General features: G+C 47.4%; 2 protein-coding genes across 4 annotated transcripts; one reads left to right on the top strand and one right to left on the bottom strand.

The window, feature by feature from the left end:
* The first annotated feature begins 202 nt into the window (after nucleotides 1–202).
* Nucleotides 203–12,435, top strand: SMARCB1 (SWI/SNF related, matrix associated, actin dependent regulator of chromatin, subfamily b, member 1). The gene is made up of 10 exons (XM_061370764.1): nucleotides 203–440; nucleotides 1,870–1,981; nucleotides 2,651–2,680; nucleotides 3,991–4,120; nucleotides 4,687–4,824; nucleotides 5,500–5,627; nucleotides 6,190–6,356; nucleotides 6,799–6,989; nucleotides 11,042–11,173; nucleotides 12,072–12,435. The coding sequence occupies exons 1-10, from the start codon at nucleotides 348–350 to the stop codon at nucleotides 12,109–12,111; spliced, it is 1,161 nt and encodes a 386-aa protein (XP_061226748.1). The 5' UTR covers nucleotides 203–347; the 3' UTR covers nucleotides 12,112–12,435.
* Nucleotides 12,436–14,937: 2,502 nt separating this feature from the next.
* Nucleotides 14,938–19,669, bottom strand: LOC133221669 (derlin-2-like). 3 transcript variants are annotated; one of them, XM_061370766.1, is made up of 7 exons: nucleotides 19,455–19,669; nucleotides 19,208–19,270; nucleotides 18,518–18,591; nucleotides 17,965–18,058; nucleotides 16,590–16,785; nucleotides 16,078–16,168; nucleotides 14,938–15,540 (listed from the first exon to the last, which is right to left on the bottom strand). In XM_061370766.1, the coding sequence occupies exons 1-7, from the start codon at nucleotides 19,545–19,547 to the stop codon at nucleotides 15,432–15,434; spliced, it is 720 nt and encodes a 239-aa protein (XP_061226750.1). In that variant the 5' UTR covers nucleotides 19,548–19,669; the 3' UTR covers nucleotides 14,938–15,431. The 3 variants fall into 3 exon arrangements, with proteins under 3 accessions (XP_061226750.1, XP_061226749.1, XP_061226751.1); XM_061370765.1 differs by having other exon boundaries at nucleotides 19,208–19,273; nucleotides 19,455–19,661; XM_061370767.1 differs by lacking the exon at nucleotides 19,208–19,270.

Here is a 19,669-nt window from a genome sequence, read left to right as displayed (position 1 = left end):
GTCACCGGAGCAAGCGGGCCGGTGTCACGGACGATGACCCCCAGTACCGCAGCCGCAGGGGTCTCGATATCGGTCCGCCCCGCTTACTATTAAGTGCCTATTTAGGGCTGCCCATCACCACGTACGCGGTGTGAGCCCCATAACGCGCCTGCCTGTATTTAAGTGCCAATAAACCGCCTCTTTCCTAAGCACCGCCTGCCCGCGCCGCCCCTCAGCGCGTCCGCCTGCGGCCGGGGCATGCGCGCAGCGGCGGTTGGAGTAGGCCGCGGCGCCGCCCGTCGTTGCTTGGCTCGGTGCGGCCGGCTCCCCAGCCCCCATTCAGGACGCCGGGCGGTGCCGCCGCCGCGATGATGATGATGGCGCTGAGCAAGACCTTCGGGCAGAAGCCCGTCAAGTTCCAGCTGGAGGAGGACGGCGAGTTCTACATGATCGGCTCCGAGGTGCGGCCCCGCGCACAACGGGCCTGGGGGAGGCCGCGGGGCGCCGCGCCGGGGCGCCTGTCGGGGGACTGCGCTCGGGGAGGGCGGGCAGAGGGGAGACCCATCGGGACATGGTGGGGAGCAGCCTTCCGGCCCCTGCGGGTCCCCTCCCGCTGCCCGCGGGGCTCTGCCGGGCTGGGAGCAGCGCTGCCGGCGAGGGCCGCTCCTGGAGTAAGTGGAGGCCGGATCCTCGCCCGATCGCAGCCCCAGGCCCCGCTCCCCGCTGCTCTGCCTGGGACTTTCGTAGCGGGTTTGGTCAGAGATTTGGATTCTTTGACGTGCCGCCAGGTAGTAACGTGACAGAGCGGCCTTGGTGCTCAGTAACACCATCAGAGCCAGGCCTGAAGACGAGCCTCATTGAAGCAAGAAGCATGGTTTACCTCCCACCCCTTGATTCAAAACAAGGAAATATAGGATAAATTAAACAGGCAGCTGTATGTGTGAGCAGGGACTAAAAGCCTCTCGTGCTTTCATGTGAAACATAGAGTTTGACTGTAACTGCAGTAGCTAGTCTGTGGGATTGCCATGCCAGGCACGTGGAAGGGGAGAAAGCATTACCTTCTTTATGTACCGTTAATTTCTGCCTGTTGATGAGCACTGTGGAGCAAAAGATGCGATTAAAAATTACCTGCAAATACATGTTAAGATCAAAATAAGTCTTGTCAGACGAGGAATAAAAGTGTTACTCTGTTGCAGCCTGCCAATATGCTGCCAGTCTGAAAATGTGATTTCAGAGACTGGAAATAGTTCTGTTGTTCAGCATGTCCTGCTGTAGCCCTCAGCACAGGTGAGCATCTTGTACCAGGAAAAGCACAACTGCTTTACAGATGGTAAACTAATCTGAAAGAGGATTATTGACAGTGATCGCATTTTGCGTGTGCCAAGGATTTAAACCAAAATACACATCTCCGGGCATTTGCTGTATTTGAGCTATGTCTGCATGGCACAGAGGTTTGAAGTAAAAGCTGGAATGAGGGAGCTGGGTGCCTGGTTTAATTCCCACTGATCGTTGTGCCTTGAAACAGAAATAGAGGTAAAGAAAGGTTAGGTTGTTCAAAACTACATGAAAATGAACGGATTATTTTCCTTATTAAATGGATTATCAGTGGAATGGAAATTTTCAATATCAGTCTAGTGAAATACAGAATATAGTTTTCCGTATTGCCACAAAAATTGTGGTGCCCACGATGCCAAACCCAGTATATCAGGATATCATTAAAAGTATAAAAAGCAGTCAGTATATCATAAAAAACCCTACAAAAATCCTCTTGGGATGTCCCGTTTACCATCACAAAAAGCTAAATTTGTTTCAGCTTCTGCCAAAAATGTCTTGGGTGGAACACCAGGCCACACAGGAACACCAGCCACGTCTCCACTTCTCTTCTTGTAGGTGGGAAACTACTTGCGTATGTTCCGGGGTTCCCTGTACAAGAGATACCCCTCGCTCTGGAGGCGACTAGCCACAGTGGAGGAACGGAAGAAGATAGTGGCCTCTTCACATGGTGAGAAGATGAGTAAACATTCCCAGTGTTGTTACATGAAACCTGAAGTTTTGCCTTGAGAAGCTCTTTGGTGACTCGGAAGCTTGTGCCCCATGAGGGCTGCGTGAGTGGCCTCAGGCTGCCCCAGTGATGGAGCCCTCTGCAGTGGTGGTACTGGTAGCTCCTGCGTTGGCCTGGCACCAAACATCAACTGATCAAAAATGTTCTAAAATGGGAAAAACACCCATCATGGCTTTCCTGGGGCTGGCTGCATCCATCATAAAGCAAAAGCCACATCTCAGAATCTATACCATGTTTCAGAAGAGTCTTTTTATTTTGACGGAGCATATTTGTGTCTTTTGTCAAGCATGCAGGAATGTTGTGAGGATGGCACGTTGAAAATGTGTGTGTTTCCTTAACTTTGCTTTTTGCAGGGACTGAATGTTCATGCCTGCCAGAATTTGCTGTGGTGTATTGCTGTTGATGTGACTGCCACAGTGAGAATATGCCTCGGTATTATTTTTGATGCAAGACTAATAACCAGCAGTCAAATTTCCCAGCAGTGTGATTTGTTGTATGCTCTTTAGACTAGAGCATGATAAAAAAATGGGTTAATTTTGGACTTCTGTCTCCTTCCTCCAAGTATCCTGCTGACCTGTTGCTTTCTTTTCTTGTTTTATTCCCCAACAGAAAACCAGCGGTCTCACAGTCCCAGAAGATGTAAGTCTTATCTGCATGTTAATCTTTGCTGTGCTAGAAGAATCTCCACTGTGACCTTTTGTGCTATTAGAATATATATTACTGTCTAATCCTGTTCCTCTTGATCTCTTTCTGTGGCTGCCCTACTTGAGCATCTGATCGTGTGCTGAACTTTTGCTCAGAACCTTGGCAGGACTCTCAAATGCAGATGGTCTCTAATTCAGCCAGAGCTGTCCTGAGGTTTCTGCCCCTTTCCCAAGTCTTACCAGCTTCTGTATTGATTGTTGCCTCTCTATTTCTAACTTTTAAGTCCACTGAGGATGTATTGTTTTCTGGGCTTTTCATCCCAGAAGGCTATGGAAGAGATTTTTATATCATTGTGGCAGGTGTAGGTGTGCAGAGCTAAACTTTGTCATTGCAAAGGGCAGCTCTGGGTGGGAAGGAATTTTCTTCCTCTCCTTAAGTGAAATCACATTAAATTCAAAATTTAGATAATAATTATAAGTATTTGTGGACTTTTCTCCTGAAATTTTGGCTCTGTTGCATTGCTTTCCATCTTAAGTAAATTCCATAGCAGAAATGACCAGGGCCTATGCATAAGTTGCACCCTGGATAAAGGAGGTTCATCCAGTGGTAGTATGTGAGAGAAGCTCCTGTAATTCTAGCCCTCCCTGTGTGTTGACTCTTTAGTCCCAGTGGAAGATGTTTTTAACAGAGCGTGAACAGGAAAGATGTACAAGGTAAAGAGATACTGATGCCTTTTGCAAATCTTGGCTCTAACATTACGCACCCATTCCAAGGTATACTGCTTTTGCCTTCTGAGCTGGCTTTGTGGTGGGGATTGCTATATATTAACTAAGACATTCCACTCCTGCTCCCAAGAAAGTCAGGTTTATTCCTGTTTAGATGGAAGTCAAAACCCAATTATGTTTCTTTAGTGCCAGCCTAGGCACTGTAGCTAGGCTTCTGGTCACTCTAGTGTTAGTAACCTACTCCAGTGCAAGTAACCTACCCCAGCAGCAGAGCATCTTGGTGTGTAAGGAAATGTGGAGGCTTCTGGCAACTTGGAAATGACAGTGGAAAGTTCTGTCATCTCCATTTTATCCCATGTGTACAAAATGCCATGGCAAAACCTTTTTTTGAAAGTTAAATTTCTACAAGAAGATAAATGAAGCCACAGAACTTTGGGGGCACACACACTTGTACAACTTGGTAACTGATGTTAGTTCCTTCTGCGGCAACAGGGAAGCTTTTCACCATGCAGCCTATTAATGCTACATTGCTATGTAACACGTTTCCATGTTATTTATGTGCATCTTTCCTGGTAATAGATCATGGCTATACAACATTAGCCACTAGCGTGACGCTGTTAAAGGCCTCTGAAGTGGAAGAGATCTTGGATGGAAATGATGAGAAGTATAAGGCAGTGTCTATCAGCACAGAACCTCCTACCTACCTCAGGTAACCAGCATCAGTGAGGGCCAAGATCAGAAGGGAGCTGCTTGGAAGATGTCAACTTGGGCAGGGAGCATGAGAAATTGCATAAACCAGGGTCCTTGTGCTGGGGGGGGGTGCTTGCCAGTCTGTGCTAACAGTTGTTTGCAGTGCTGGGCAAATGAAGATCTCCAGAAGGGTTGGGTTACTGCCCACATACAACAGGAAGAAAAACATAAGTGTTTGATGATACAGCTCTTTCTGAAATTACTGCATTCCAGCTGTACCAGATGTTTTCCAGAACACGCTCTCTGCACGTACTGCCTTCTGGAGACCTTGCTTTTCTCAGCAGTCCTTTTATAAAATACAGACATAAAATCCAAATATGAACTTAGTATTTATAGTGGTGCACCTGGAGTTATAGCTGGAGAACGGGCTTCCTAGGGGCTGGTGTGGAACATGAGTTGTCAGTAGAACACTGTTGTTCAGAGTTCCAGAGTAAAATAGCAAGAACTCGGAATAGGACTTTGAAAGTCTAAAATGTAGCAGTGTTGTTCAAGGGCTGCATTTTAACATACAGTCCCCTTCTTCAGAGAACAGAAGGCCAAGAGGAACAACCAGTGGGTGCCAACGCTGCCCAACAGCTCTCACCACCTGGACGCCGTGCCGTGCTCAACAACCATTAACAGAAACCGCATGGGCAGGGATAAGAAGAGGACATTCCCTCTGTGGTGAGACAGCTTCCTGCTTCTGAGAAGTGGAAACAGTTACCCAAATAACACACTGCCAGGGTAATGCTGATGGGTTAGAGATGAATCACAGAATCGTAGGTCTTTTGTCAGTTAATACAAGTTGCTAATTTGGAGGTTCGTAGTTAAACTGTATGTCTTGAGGCTCTTCCTTACAGCTGCCAGCCATGGCTCAGAGAGGAGGCTTTCTTTTTTGTAAGGAAAATCGTTCATTCTTTTCCTGATGAGTTCCTTCTACTTTTTGCTGATGGGCTGAGCAGTTGTCATTTGAGGAGCCTGCATACCCACTCTGTAAAGGACAGGCTGCCTCTCAGTGGCATATTCCAGTAACTTTGATCTAGTTTATTCAATGGGAAATGCTGCTGTGGCTCATGCCTAACTTACTTTCCATTACAAAAGTTTAGAAAACCAAGATAAATGTAACCCTGGAAAGCTTCCTTGATTTATTTGCAGGAATGTATTATGATAGGTGTTACAAAAGGTGATAAACTGGTATTGGTTGTCACAGCCCTATAAGCTTATGTTGAAGAGTCTGTCTAAAGACTGACTGGGGAGTTGGGAGTGTGAGGATTGCTTCCCACAACCATTGCCTGCCCTCTGTGGATGCCAGATGTCATGTGCTAGTTGCATATACTGTGTTGTTGCTTTTCGTATTAGCTTTGATGACCATGACCCAGCAGTGATCCATGAGAATGCATCCCAACCGGAGGTTCTGGTTCCAATCAGGCTTGATATGGAAATTGATGGGCAGAAACTCAGAGATGCATTTACGTGGAACATGAATGGTATGTAGGAAGGAGAGTTTCTTGAGGTTGGAGAGATATAGTTGTATCTGTCACCAAATATAAAGAGACAATAAGCATAAGCATGCATGTCCGTGCCCCTATACACACAGCTTTAAAGCTCTCCTACTTTAAACTGTATTCAGCTCTCGCATCTCTTCATGAATGCTCTGCCAGTTCCATGGGTTGTAGTCATTCTGGACACATGTAATCTGAAGAGTTTAACTGGCATATTTTCCTGACCCAGTTCATCAGCTCAGCAGTCTGAGAGTATTCTGTTGGCTGAGGTACTCTGAATGAAAAGCAGTTAATGTGTAGGCTTCTTTATGTATGTGAATTATTAGACCATAGCTATGTTGACTCCACAGAGCAGCTGTAGGAAGCTGTAAGCACCTGTGACAGAGTGCATGTCCTTACGGACTTAATACAAAATGCCCATTTTAAAGCAGAAGGTGATACATTTGGGATTTTGTTCGTCATGCTGTGGGATTAATTTTGTGTATTCCGTAAGTGGCAGACATAAATTTCTGTGAATGTTAACAGTGTTCATTCTGTTCTGTATCAGAAAAACTAATGACCCCAGAAATGTTCTCGGAGATTCTCTGTGATGACCTGGATTTGAATCCTCTGACCTTTGTCCCTGCTATTGCCTCTGCCATCCGACAACAGATCGAGTCCTACCCAACTGACAGTATCCTTGAGGATCAGTCAGACCAACGAGTTATTATTAAGGTAATACAGGAAGGCAGCAGAACAAGAGCTGAACCGGTTGGGTTTCTCTGATTATGTTATGGGGGAGTAAGTGTACAAAAGGCTTCCCTCAGTGCAAAGGAGCTCTTAATTCCAGTCCTGCGCCCAGACTGAATTTGTCCTTTGTATTGAGAACGGAACCAAGGTGGCAGATTATTAAACATTCATGTGCCAGCCCCTGAGATGATAAAGTTGTTCTGTTAATACACTGATGTCATCTTTTGGAAGAATAAACCTTAGTGAGCAAAGCTGAGTTTTCTTCATGCTACTGGAATTAAGAATTTGGTTAAGGAGCTCTGTGGATGCAGTGAACTAAGAGTTACTGCTCTGCTTCTCTTCTCCAGCCTCTGCCTCCTCAGCTACATTATCTTTGACTAACTTGTGAGAACGGAAACAAATGATCTGTTTCTTCCCTTGTCTCCAGCTAAACATCCACGTGGGGAACATCTCCCTTGTAGACCAGTTTGAGTGGGACATGTCAGAGAAGGAGAATTCACCAGAGAAATTTGCCTTGAAGCTGTGCTCAGAGCTTGGCCTGGGTGGGGAGTTTGTCACTACTATTGCGTACAGCATCCGGGGACAGCTGAGTTGGCATCAGAAGACATACGCCTTCAGGTACAGAACTGTTCTCTTCCTCCTATGGCTGTGGGGGAGGGGGGTGTTTGCATTTCATGGGTGCTGGCATCAATGATCCTTGAACAGCTGCCCTGAGGAAGGAGGTTTCATTGGAAATTGGTCCTTACAGCTTGCACCCCTTCTGTCCTTACCATTTTTTGTGCTTGTGCTCAAGTATCTTTCCCTGTTGTGTCTAATAATTTCAGGACCAAATATTGTGGTGTCAGCTTTCACTGCAGAATGAAAGGCTGCTGTAATTAAGTGACCTTGTGTCTCCCTCTTCTAATGTTTGCTAATGATGAGCTCCGGATGCTTTTCTGTTTTGTTGGCTTTTCCTGATTTGGGCCATCCACTGTCTCAAGCTTTGGTGTTTTGAAGTAAGACTGAAACTGTAGCTGTCTCCCCTGCCTAATGTTAAAGTTGGTTTGATCATAGGCTGTTCTCACAGCTGGAACACAGCAGTGTCAGGTTTGATTAGTCACCTTTGTAACATGTCTCCTAATGATAATCATTTCCAGTTGGGCCGTGTTCTGTGGTGAGTTACTGTACTGATGTTGCTATCCTCAGCATGTTGCTGAGTCTGCAGCTCTGAGTATACCTTAATGTGTGCTGGGTTTTTTTTGACCTCAAGTCATGGTGATAGTCAAGGGAGTTTGAGAGTTCAGCAAATGATGTATTTTATGAGGTGAGGGAATGGTACTGCAGACACCAGTTCTGTAGAGGTCAGGTCAGGGAAGCAGGATGGGAAGCAGCAAAGGGAAACATGCCCAGCCCTGTCCTGCCTCAGGGATGGGGCAGTGAGTAGTCGGTGTGGGGAGAAGCTGGCTGCTGCTGTGGGCTCTACTACTTCTTCCTCCTCTATCTGAAAGTTTCCTGTCAGGTCAACCTTCTGTGGAAAACAGTGATCTGTTCTGGACCAGTTGCTCTTCCACTAGTCTCACTCCACTTCCTCTGGAGGTTTATTTTCATCCTGAAAATCTTCCACAGCAACTACTTGGTTCTGAAATTATTCCCAGAGTGGTTTATACTAAAAAATGGAAAGCAACTCTTTAGCATATGGGAATTCAGCTGTTCTACTGTAACTATTAGATTATGTGTCCATCCCACTGATGCCCCATCGCCTCATGGAGGTGAGGAGGTCACCTCTACTTTTCCATCTACAACAGCTGACTGACATTTGCAGATCCAGCATGGGACCACATCTGTCTGTAACAACAGAACAGTGGGTATGCATTCCTGAGAAGGGATGGGCACTTGAAGGGTGGTAGATGGGAATCTGATACCTTTAGTATTCTTCTTCCCTGCTGATGACTATTAGAACAAAGACATGAGCTAGTGCTTGAAGTAGAGAGGTGGCCCTGTTCCTACCATGTTGGCCAGGAAGCCCTCTTTTCTACTCACAATTTATTTACCTTCCCAGTTAATTTACTTGGACAGCTTTTTAGCATGCTGCCTCCCAGCACATACGGCATTTGTTCCTTGCTCTTGTCACTTGGTATATCAGAGGGCCATTTAGTGGACACTAAATATTCTCTCTTTCCTGTGCTTCTCCATGTATTGCAGGTACCTGGGTTAAGAAATGAATCTGTGTACATATTAACTGTTGTAAGAGTGGGGTGGTCATTTCTCCCTTTGCTTCCTGTTAGTCTCTCTAACCCGCAGCATGTAAAGTTTTAGTCAGTGCTGCCCAGGCTCTCTCAAGTACATAATACTAGTGCCAACTTCACACTATTCTCTCTAAAAACATGTATCTGCCCATAGTTACTGAAGAGGACTTTGTTTTAGGGGTAGTTCAGACAGGTGAAGTCAGGCCTTCTGCAGACTGTGGCAGTATTGCAAGGGGGAGAATGAAAAACTAGAAAGGCAACCCCAACAGAACAAAGCTTGTAGACATGAGCTGTGCAGAGAGGAAGAGCCATCTAATTTAAACCTTGTTTTGTGTCATACTACAAACATGTCCTCCTCTTCCCTTTGTTCTTCCAGCAAAGGAGTACTTTTGAAACCTTACAGTGATTAATGATATTTGGGTTCTGTGGTTGGTTAGTTCCTGAATTCCCAGACCACGGGAGTGGTGGTTGCTCCAAAGTCATTCCACTGATGTAAAGAGAGGGTCTGCTTTAGATGTATCAAAATAACCTTAATATCTCAAGGGACTGGGGGTTTGAGAAGTCATGTGCCTCTTAATCATCTGAGGGAGAGGTAAAACTTGTCTTCTAGCTGATGAAAGCCAGGGCAGTTTTCAGCTGCCTGCTCTGTGCAAAACAAGGAGAGCCTGCAAGTCCAGTGAAAGGGGCAGGAATGGAAGTAGAGAGGTAACTGGTGGTTGTGGGATTTTCAGGGGGGGATGGCATGCTATGCCATCTGTACTGAGTGTTTCTAGTGGCAATACACAGCAGCTGATAGCCAGAGTTTTGCTTGAAAGACCCGAGTGGTGGCACAGGTTCTCTCATACACCAGAGGGGAGGCACCTTTTCCAAAAGAAGGCATAGCTGTGGACACTGCTGCTAGGGACCTGCTCCCTTGCAGAGGGAGCGTCTTGCTCTACTGGGAATCCTGCAGAACTTCAGTCTTTCTGCCAGCACCATCATCCTCTTAATCAGAAAATAACAGGGGAGGAAGAGCTGCCTTTCTTTGGAGGTTGGGAGATGGAGGAGGATTTTTTCAGTTTATCTCTGATTCTTTGCTAAGGAAATGTGGTATCTGAGCTGGCTTGCAGTCAAGTAATATGCTTGAGGCCAGCTTTCCTACCCCCACTTAATTCTAGTGGGTGTTCAGTGTTAAGCACAGTAAATGAGGTTGACCATGCCATCAAGTCAGAAAAGCCAGTTAGGGTCTAGCATTTAGCCTGGAATGTGTAGCAGTCTGGAGCTAAGATGAAATTCCTGGGTTTGAGTGTTGCTTAGTGGACATAAGCAGTACTGGAAGTGGATCTGACTTGAGCTTCCTCCCAGGATCAGATACCAAAGGCTCTGGATTAATTTTTCATTGTAGCATTGCTTTGAGGAGTTGTTATTCCAGATGAATAGCTTTGATGCAGAGGCTGATGTTCCCATGACGATTAGCATTTGAGTCCCTTCCTGGGGGAAGGAAAGGGTTGCTCATGAATACTGAAACCCTGTGCAGGAAGGCAGGTCCCTGGGGAGGGGGCCGGATGTGTGCACACACCTGCGGAGTGCTCCTTTCACACACACACACTTCGTGCTGCTCAGGCTGAGCTGCTTTCTAGAATTCGAAGCAAACATTTACATTCTGAGGCTCTATATTTATGCTGGGCTTCTGACCACATGTCAAATGTTTGGGAAGCTACTCCTGGTCAGTTCCTGTTGACTTTTACTGAAAAGCCACTGGTGAGGCAGTAAATATTTTCGTGCATGTGATAATGCAGCTGGTCAGGGCAGAGATTCTGTCTGAGACAGACCTTGTGATCTGGGACAAAGCCTGGTGTTTCATTCCATGTGCAGGGAGTAGCCACAGCATCTGGTTGCAACAGCAGGTCCTGAAAGACTACCCTCTCCATAGCAATTGGGAGAAGAGTGTGTGTTCCACTATCAGGCTCCCAGAAAGCCAGGCTTGTGTCAGGGAAGAGCTGTGAGAGGTGTGCTAGGCAGACTGCAGCTAGGAAGACAGTTGCAGAGCAGCAAAGCTAGACAAAGAGGAACCCCTGCTACCAGTCTCTGCTCAGCTGCTGCTCTGGGTGCAGTGCCTCCAGCACTAATAAGCTGGTATGAAGTTTGCCTTGAACACTGTCAGCCACTTACAGCATGGCCTTTGTGGGAGAGAACTGCATCAGCCATGGCTGTTGACAAGCTCCTCTATGGTGGTGAAAGGAGATGGTTATAGTTGTTTTTTCAGAAGCTTTGGGCTCCACAAGGTCACAACCATCAGTCCCTGGTGTACTTCCAGCAACGGGACTGTCCTAAGAGGGGCTAAGAATGAAACACTGTAAACGATGCTCTGTTGTCCTTGTGTCTTGCCTCTGGGCTCATAACCCAGAGGGGTGCTCTGGGACCACTGATGAATGTTGCTTTGTTGCCTTCTTTACTGCCGCGTAGTGAGAACCCTTTGCCGACTGTGGAAATAGCTATTCGCAACACGGGGGATGCTGACCAGTGGTGCCCTCTCCTGGAAACCCTCACAGATGCCGAGATGGAGAAGAAAATCAGAGACCAGGACAGAAATACAAGGTGCTGCCACTCGCTCAGACAGTTCTCCTTCTGCCTTTCTCTGAGACAGAAATTAAGCTTTGATGTTTGTCTTTTTCTACTGAGATCCAGCTGGCAGGATTTCAAACTTGCACACCACAGAAACTCTTATCCCTTCAGGATATTAAAACTCTTACCACCTTGCTCCACAAATACTTAAATCTCTACTTTAACCATCTCCTGCTTGAACCTAAGTTTCCTTTTGTCTTTTTTTTTTTCCTTTCCCTGGGCTCTCTGCTCATGGAAGGGGATTTGTTTCTATAGGAAGGCATTCATAAAGAATATTGGATTCTCATGCACTGTTATGCTACCTAGAATCCTTCCACAGGGCTTTCTTTTATGTAGGGTGAAGTGCTGTTTGATGTAGGAATGGCCAAGCTTCCAGCTCCAGCACTGTTGTGATTCTAGGAGGGGCTGTGCCCACCAGAGACCTAAGCAATGTTTGACAAGCAGTCGAGAGCACTTGCTCCTTCTTGGTGAAATTGCTCCTGACAGATACAAGTGAATTGCTAGAATCTCTCCAAAAGATACAATGTAGGAGCAGTAAATATGCTGGCCCAGTTTACCAGGAATTTGCTTTTTGTGTTGTGTTTTTTTTACTGCTGATTAACAGTTTCATTATTATTTTGCTATTAACTATGGTTGCTGAATAGTTTTCAGTAGCAATCAGTTCAAGCAAAGTGCCCTAAAAGCTGTTACTGAACATAGTGTCTTAGCCTTATTAACAGGTGCAGCCTCAGGTGGCCAAGAAGCCTGTGTAGGGAATAAACCTGTCCACAGAGCACACAAAGTTGTGGCAGCCTCCCCAAAAGTGTTGGTGTTTGTAGGACTTCCCATGCCTGTAAACAGCACTCACTGTATCTCTTTCTCTCTCTTGTAGGCGCATGAGACGTTTGGCCAATACTGCCCCAGCCTGGTAATCTTCCTATTGTGACACTGGTGCTCTTCCTACAGACTTTATCCCTACTCCTCTCCCCAAATGGATCTAGGATTGGCAGGGGTCTTTGTCCCTGAAGGGGACACACATTCCACCTGCCAAGAGTTCCCAGTACTGCTGACTTCTGCCCCCACCCCTTCCACCTAAATGCCACGTACCAAGAATGCTGTGTTAGCACATGATCTATCTGAGACCTGTGGCAGCTCTTGGAGCCCTTACATACCTGTGTGTGGACAGTGTAAAGATTCTTTTGTATAGGTGCAACATGCACTATTAGGACAACTTTTTAAATAAAAGGAATGCAAACTACTTTGAGTTCAGTAAGTTTGAATGATTGGTGAATCTTACCACAGTTTTGTACTGTTCTGGTAACTGAGCAGGCTTGGGGCCTAATAGTAATGCTTTTGGGTATAACACTCAACACCTGAATGTGTTGTTTTCCTAGAGATTGGTGGAAACTGAGTACTTCAACAGATAAAACCAGGGGAAGGTGGGTGGGAATGAGGCTTAAACCCAGAAGCAGCAAACAACTCTGAAGGACTGGTCTGTTGCTACACTTTGCACAGCCTGTGATGAAGTGAGCAACGTGTTCAGCTGGCTTACTTGACCAGGGTAGAACAGGTTAACTGCAGTCACAAAGTTAACACTGCTTTCTGGCAGGTATCAGCCTGCAGTGCCGTGAACCCTTTTTTCTGTGAAGGCCACATATGGAAGACAGCAGTCTCTGAACTGGTACAAAAGTTGAGTCATGCAATTAATGAGCCTGCAGCTTCAGCAGGTGGCTTTGCTGTGGTCATTGTCAGCACATACAGCTGCCAGCTACAGAGCACCCAAAGCAAAAGTGGGTGTCTTAAGTACCCTTAGCACTGCAGTGTGAGGATTTTGCAATCCTAAAAACCTGTCTTTCCTTGGGCAGTTTAAAAACAGAAACCCATTGAAGTGAGATTAGAAAAGTCAAGCTTACTTAAAAACCTAATTAGAATGTACCTCGCTGTTGAGGTACACCAGCTCTTTGATAAGAGTTCCTACCCTTCACTGCCAGTACTGATGAGTGTTGCAAGCAGCGGAGATTTTGCTGACAGCCCAAGAGTTACTACATTCAGGCCTTTATGATAAAGCCAATAGGCTTTACAATCCTTGCTGATCCACCCACACTGGTAACACACAGTCAAAAAACACTCTTCAGTCTTATCATATATAGACTTGAGGAATAGCAGAGTCAGTTCTGATTCCTGGGTGGGAGGGAACTATTTCCAGATGTTAAGTCTGCAGAAACCAAAAAATTGGCAATAATATTGCAATGTTATCCTAGGTTCCTGTGCCAGAGTGGTACTCCATTATTCCTTATTAGAAAGGTTGAAAAGTTATTTCAGCAAGTTAAACAAAACTTGGGGCTTGTGCTGCATATGGCAGCCTCCCATGTAGAACACCTATTTTGCCTTACAGCTATAACACTTCTTAAGAACACTTCAGCGTCTCTTTGTTATGATCCAGTACTTCTGCAAGCAGCCTTTTCAGGGAATTTGACCACAACAAGCATGAACCTGTTATACTCTTAAACTAACATATGCAGTGCAATTTCTGAATTGCTGTGAACCTTGTGGTTACCCATCCTGAAGGTTACAACCAGGTACAGACACACAGGGACTGCAGCTTCTGTAGTGGGCTTACACGTACCTTGCTCTCCTGAAGCCCTAGAGAAGCTGCAGGAATTGTCCCTCCAGGCAGCCAGGGGCAAGTCCCAGGAAGATGAGAATTTAAACCAGCTTTTTCTATGTACTGGGACTACTAGGGAACAGCTGCAAGTGACTTTCCTGCTCTACAAATAAATTCTGAGATTAATGTAGCACCCTAGCTAAAAGTGGAGCCTGGCTTTTGCATTCCAAAAATCCCATCCCAGAAGTCATTTAAAACAGAATGTCTGCAGACTTTAAAGGCAAACTTTTACCAGGATTGAAACTCCAGCTGTGTTACTAGGTCACAAGCAAAGCACACAGCAAGTACCTGAGGCTTCTTAGCCCTTAGTACCACCATGTGTTCTAGAACAAGATTAGTATTCTGTAAAGGTCTTTCATCCTGCAGAGGTAAACATGAGTGCACTTGGTCAAATGAAGTCTGAGTTTCTCATTAAAAAGGTGTTTCATGGGAAGCTCACAGAGGGGAGGGGAGGCTTTGGTTCTATCTTGCAGAAGACTCCTATACCATTCTATTTAATTGGATAATGGTTGCTCACGGTTGAGTAGCTTTAGGGGTGGTTTCAAGTGTGTCTAACCTGAGCAGACAGCAACACTACCAAAGAAACTATCCTAAGAAACAACCTTTACAAATCTGCTCCAAAGGTTTTAAGGTCTGGTACAAGCAGAGAGATGCACTGCATTAGCATGAATGATCAAATCCATTTCATGCAGCTGTTTACGGTAGGGGCTAACTTCCACTTTCTCTTAAATTTCAGATGTTTAAGTTTCAGAACTCAAAAACTCAACAAGAGTGGAGTTAAACTGCATGTGCAGACAGCCTTTATTACCAGTGTGAAGTGCTACTTCCAGTCACTGCATGGATCAAGCATCCAGCTCTGTCCCCTGTCCTTTCCCAGGGCATCCCTTTCTCTAAGACAACCCCCCACACGCACCCCCCCTCACACTCCACAGTCCTGATGACAAAGGAGGGCAAGGACATCTTCCAGCTAGCCTGAACTTTGCTTCCACCAAGAAAAGAAAAGCCCAAGCAAGCAACTTGGCAGCTGTGATCCAAGTCCTGATGAGAACTGGTGAATTGCTGCCTCTGCCCCTGGCAGAAATGGAGATATTACTGAAAAATAAAGACTTTAATGTAAAGACTCTTTGGAAATGAAAACCAAAAAGGAGTGGGGGACTGAGAGGCAAGGAAGAGGCTGAGCTGCATTCTACCATGACAGAGTTGGGAATACCACCTCATTGAAAGCCCACAACCGGGAGAGCCAGGAGCATTCTACAGAGGGCAAGAGTGACCTGGCAGACATCAAATCAAACAGCAAGAGAAGAAGCAACTGGTTTAACACCCGATTTGATACTTACTCCCCAGTAACTGAGGAGCCATCACAGCTTCCAGTCCCTGTCCCTAGAACACCTCCAGTAAGTATTCATCAGTTCTTACGTGCAAAGCTCTTTGGAACCATTTAGTACAAGGGGAAAATGGGTTACCCATACAAACAGTGAAACATGACACATCAGAATGTCAACTGGTGTTATTCCAGTAGGATCTCTGGGCCAAAGCATCGGTCCATCCAGAAAAGAGGAATCTGGCCACATAAAAGAGTCCCACATGTTAGTGTGGATGCTGGTTCCGGTCCTGGTCTCCAGGTTGGTCTTCCAGATGGTCTTCAGGGAGAGGGTTATAGTTGGGATCCTCCTCCGGTGTGTCAAATACCATCTTCCTGGCAAGGGACATGCCATCCCACCAAGCAGGCAGGTTAGGAGAATGAGCTGAGGACACAGCTCCCAGCCCTCCAAGGAACATCCCAGCCTTTCCCAGAGCTTGGCTGTATGCCTCAGCCACCTGCCCTCTGCACCAGCACTACCTGTTCTTTAGCACAGATCAGTATCTAACAATGACAGTTACCTACTTCCTGATCTCTAGGTCAGTTTTGATCCTCAGCATGAAGCAGAAAGTATTCTGCCTCCTTGAAGTACAGAAACGTTATCAGAAAACAATCCTACCTGCATCTAGCATTTCCACAAGCAGCAAGAGCACTCCAGTTCAACTAGCAAAGTTAAAGGTACCAGCAACTGCTTTACAGACCTTGCGTACATACATAGATAATGTGCAGCGTGCCAGTGCTTTCTGCAGCAGAGGCACAAACTGTTGAGCTGAGGTGCTAACAGCATGCAATTGCATCCTACAGTCACCCCACATTGTCACAGTCTGCTGAAAGTTGAGAAACACCACAAAGCCCAGAATCAGCTTTACTTACAGGAAGCCAGGAGTTAACAGCAACTTCTTTCCGCCAGGCTGGTTGGGAAAAACATCTTCCAAGAAATAATAGATGTGACCCACAGCAATCCCTGGGAAAAGATGTGACCAAGGTCAGCCCCAGCTGCGACTCCTTTGCCAGCTGAACCAGAGCCATTGGGAGCTTAAGCAGGAGGAATCTACAGGAATCACTCAGCTATGTACCCATGTCCCAGCTCCCACCAGTGCTGCAGTTCCACAGGGCCAGGCTCTTTGCTGCAATGGGCACACAAGCCTGTCAGACTCTGCCAGCAGAGCTCACTATATCCAACTTCAGCCCCTGGGGAAGACGCAGCAAGAGCTGAGGCACAAGGCTGGCCACCCAGCAACCTCAGCCAGCTCACTTTAGGAAACCCACCATCTTAAATAAGATGATAGTAAGAGACAGTGCCAGTGCCCCAGGAGCACCTGAGATTTGAGCACAGTGTGGCTGCAAAATGCCCTTGTCCCCAGCACCCACCAGCTTTGACTTACCCAGTAAGTCAATGATGATGGAGTTGCCCAGGAGCAGAGAGAATCCCATCAGGACCCAGGGCAAGAAGGGGGCCTGGAAATTAAGAAGCCCAAAGAAGTTCATGCGGATATAAGGGTTCCTCCGACTCCACACATACACCAGCATGATGGTGAAAGCCTGGCCCAGGAAAAACAGGCTGGCAAAGAGTCCAAATAGCTAGGAACTACGAGTCAAGGAAAGGCCTACCCACCCCATGCACCTTCTCCAGACAGCACAGGGTGCCTTGTGACTAGGAAACCCAGAACTACAGGCAGCTAATATAGGCACCTCCACAAAGTTACCATCAAAACTCACCTTCAAAGAAGGGCCTTCACATTCTTACAGCCCTTGGGACATGCGGCACATATTAGCAGCTAGCTCACATCAAGCATTTGCCTTCTACAGACAAACTTCAGCAGTGAGATGCTCTTGACATTCACAACCCTCTTCTCCAGAGCACAAGTAGATGAACAAAGGCAAAATATTCCCTTGCCCTTATCGCAGTTGGATTTCAAATCCACATATGGCCAAGTGCATGGCTGCTGTGGGCTCCTGGACACTGACAAACACCCAGCAATGGCCAATACCCATGAGAGCAAATAAAGCTTCATGCAGAGCTCTGTGGGGAGAACAGTCCTGATCCATTTGCATAAGACAGCAGCAAGACATTCAGAAAAGGTTTTATGTTTGGGAAGGAGATATTTCTCCCCAGACTATTTTGTCCTACAATAAGAGAACCGGAGATGTATGAGAGTATCTCCAGCCACTGGCAGGCTGCAGGGACGGAGTGCTGAGCTCACGCTGCCTGACATGCTGACAGCAGACACTTCCCTCCTTGTCCTCACAGCTCTGTGTTCGTCCCCTCAACTGCAGCTCTGAGCAGCCTCATGCCAATGGTAGCAGTGCTCCAGTGTGCTCCTCACCAGAGCTCAGACACAGCTGCCTGGCCACAGCTAGATGGTTTCTCACACAGCATAACAGGGGGCTTCCTGTGAGGCTGAGATTCCCCTGCACACTGCCACATGTCCTCTTCCGGGATCAGGCAGCCCATCACCTTGCCAGGTGCATCAGCACTTCTGCAGACAGCAACAAAAGTACAGGCAGCTTTTCCCATATGTGCTTCTGCTCTAAGGACACGGAGGGGGCACAGGCCAGGAGACAAGGGTGGGCAAGGCAAGGAACATGAGCACAAGCCTGGGGCACAAGAAGAAGGCTCATAAACCAGCTGTCCTGCTCAACAGGCAGGTACCTGCTACTAACCACACAATGCAGCTGCAACTCAACAAGCTAGCAGTCAAGACCCACGCTAGCCACAGCTCAGAACACCAAAGAGCCTCATCCAATTTAAAAGGATACTGTCATGAGAAACCCTCCAAAGAGGAACATGAAAACAAAGTCAGCCGTTCTTCCACGAAAGGAGCCTTCTTCTAGCATGCGGCAGTACCTGTACCTGAGAGCCGGAGAGAAAGGAGGGGTTGCAGTATAGGAAATTAACAGCTGGCCACCTTGTGTCCCCACAGCACAACTTTATAGGGAATAAACCCACTGCGAGCTATTTCATCACAGGAGCTGTCAGCCCCAGAGCAGAGCAGCGCAAACATCACCTTATACCACTGACCCCAGGGAAAGAAAGAGGCAACTGCTGTGCTCCAGCCGGAGCTCACTCCAGGAATGGGCACTGCTCTCCAGCATGAGCCACAGCAGTGCTGATGGCTTCTCCAGCCCTGCAGCAAGCAGAGATGGAGATGCAGGAGGTGGCCACAGTTGTGGGGGACTGGCTTCAATTCAGACCAAAAGAGCCACAGCCCTAGACCATTACCAAGAAAAGTTAGCCTGGGGAGGAAGATGGATAGGGTGAATTCACATCTAAGATAAAATAAAACAGAGTTTCACTGAGACCAAAGGATACAGAAATATCATGTTGAAAAAGAAACTGAATCCCAGTGGCCCAAAAAAGAGGAAGTTGGTGATCAGCCTCCATATCTGCAAGAGAAGAGAGAGAAAAGGAGGTGGACAGACAGGTCTCTCACCATCACATGTACAGCAGCTATCACTCACCCCCTGGGGATACCCAGTCATACCCCTGTACACTCAGAAGTACCCCAGGACAACAGACAGCTCCACCACCTTCACACAGGACTCCCCTTCATTGCCCATATCAGAGTATCTTGCCCTTCCACGTGTGGGAAAGACTTCTCAGCTTTTCAGGAAGGGACAAACAGCCACGATTAAGCACCCAGAGCCAAAGTAAATCAGTGCTCATGCTTCTCTACAATAAAGCCTTCCCACCCAGCCTGACATCAGCTGGCCAAACACCTCGGTGTCACAGAAGAGACAGGTTTTAAGCAAAATAAAAAAGGAAATGCCAAGATGATGCATGGCAGGGAAAGACTGTGTGTCTGTGACAAGAGGGGACACCATGTTGGCAACACAGCTCCTACCAACCTGAGAAGGTTGGAGCAATGGGAGAGAAGCCCTTTCGGATCATACAGCATTCCCTGAGTACCCTACAAAGGAGGACACCCAGGGCCCAGCCTGTCACACCCACCCCTCGCTGAGAAGGGGCAAGAAGGGCCCCCAAGCCCGGTCAAGGCCTCACCTGGAACTTCCTGAAGATGAGGTCAGGGTTGAAGTACAGCTGGAAGGGGGTGATGAACTCCAGCTGCTGTTGGAGACAAGCAGAGCACTGCCACCCGCTGCCGGGTACCCGCTGCCCTCAGCCAGCCCCCTGACCGCCCCACCACAGCACCCCTTCCGGAACCCTGACCGCCTCACCACAGCACCCCCTCCGGGACCCTGACCGCCCCACCACAGCCTCCCCCCGCCAGGACCGCTCTCGGCCTCACCACGGCGGCGGTGGTGAGCACGCAGGCGGTGGTGTAGGCCCGCGTCACGGCCGGCATGCCCAGGTACTCCTGCGCGAAGCCCTGGTAGGCCATGGCGGACAGCAACAGCGCCCGCCCGCGTCGCGGGCCCTTTAACACCCCCCCCCCGAGCGCCGCGCACGACCAATCCCGACGCGACAGGCGGCGCGAGCTGGCCAATCGGAGCGCGCTTCATG

This window comes from Neopsephotus bourkii, unplaced genomic scaffold, assembly GCF_033783945.1.
Source record: "Neopsephotus bourkii isolate Nb327-2 ecotype Australia unplaced genomic scaffold, CSIRO-AGI_Nbou_v1 NB_1542, whole genome shotgun sequence".
NCBI lineage: Eukaryota > Metazoa > Chordata > Aves > Psittaciformes > Psittacidae > Neopsephotus > Neopsephotus bourkii.
Note: the sequence above shows the minus strand (reverse complement) of the source record. Positions and strands in the feature narration are given on the sequence as shown.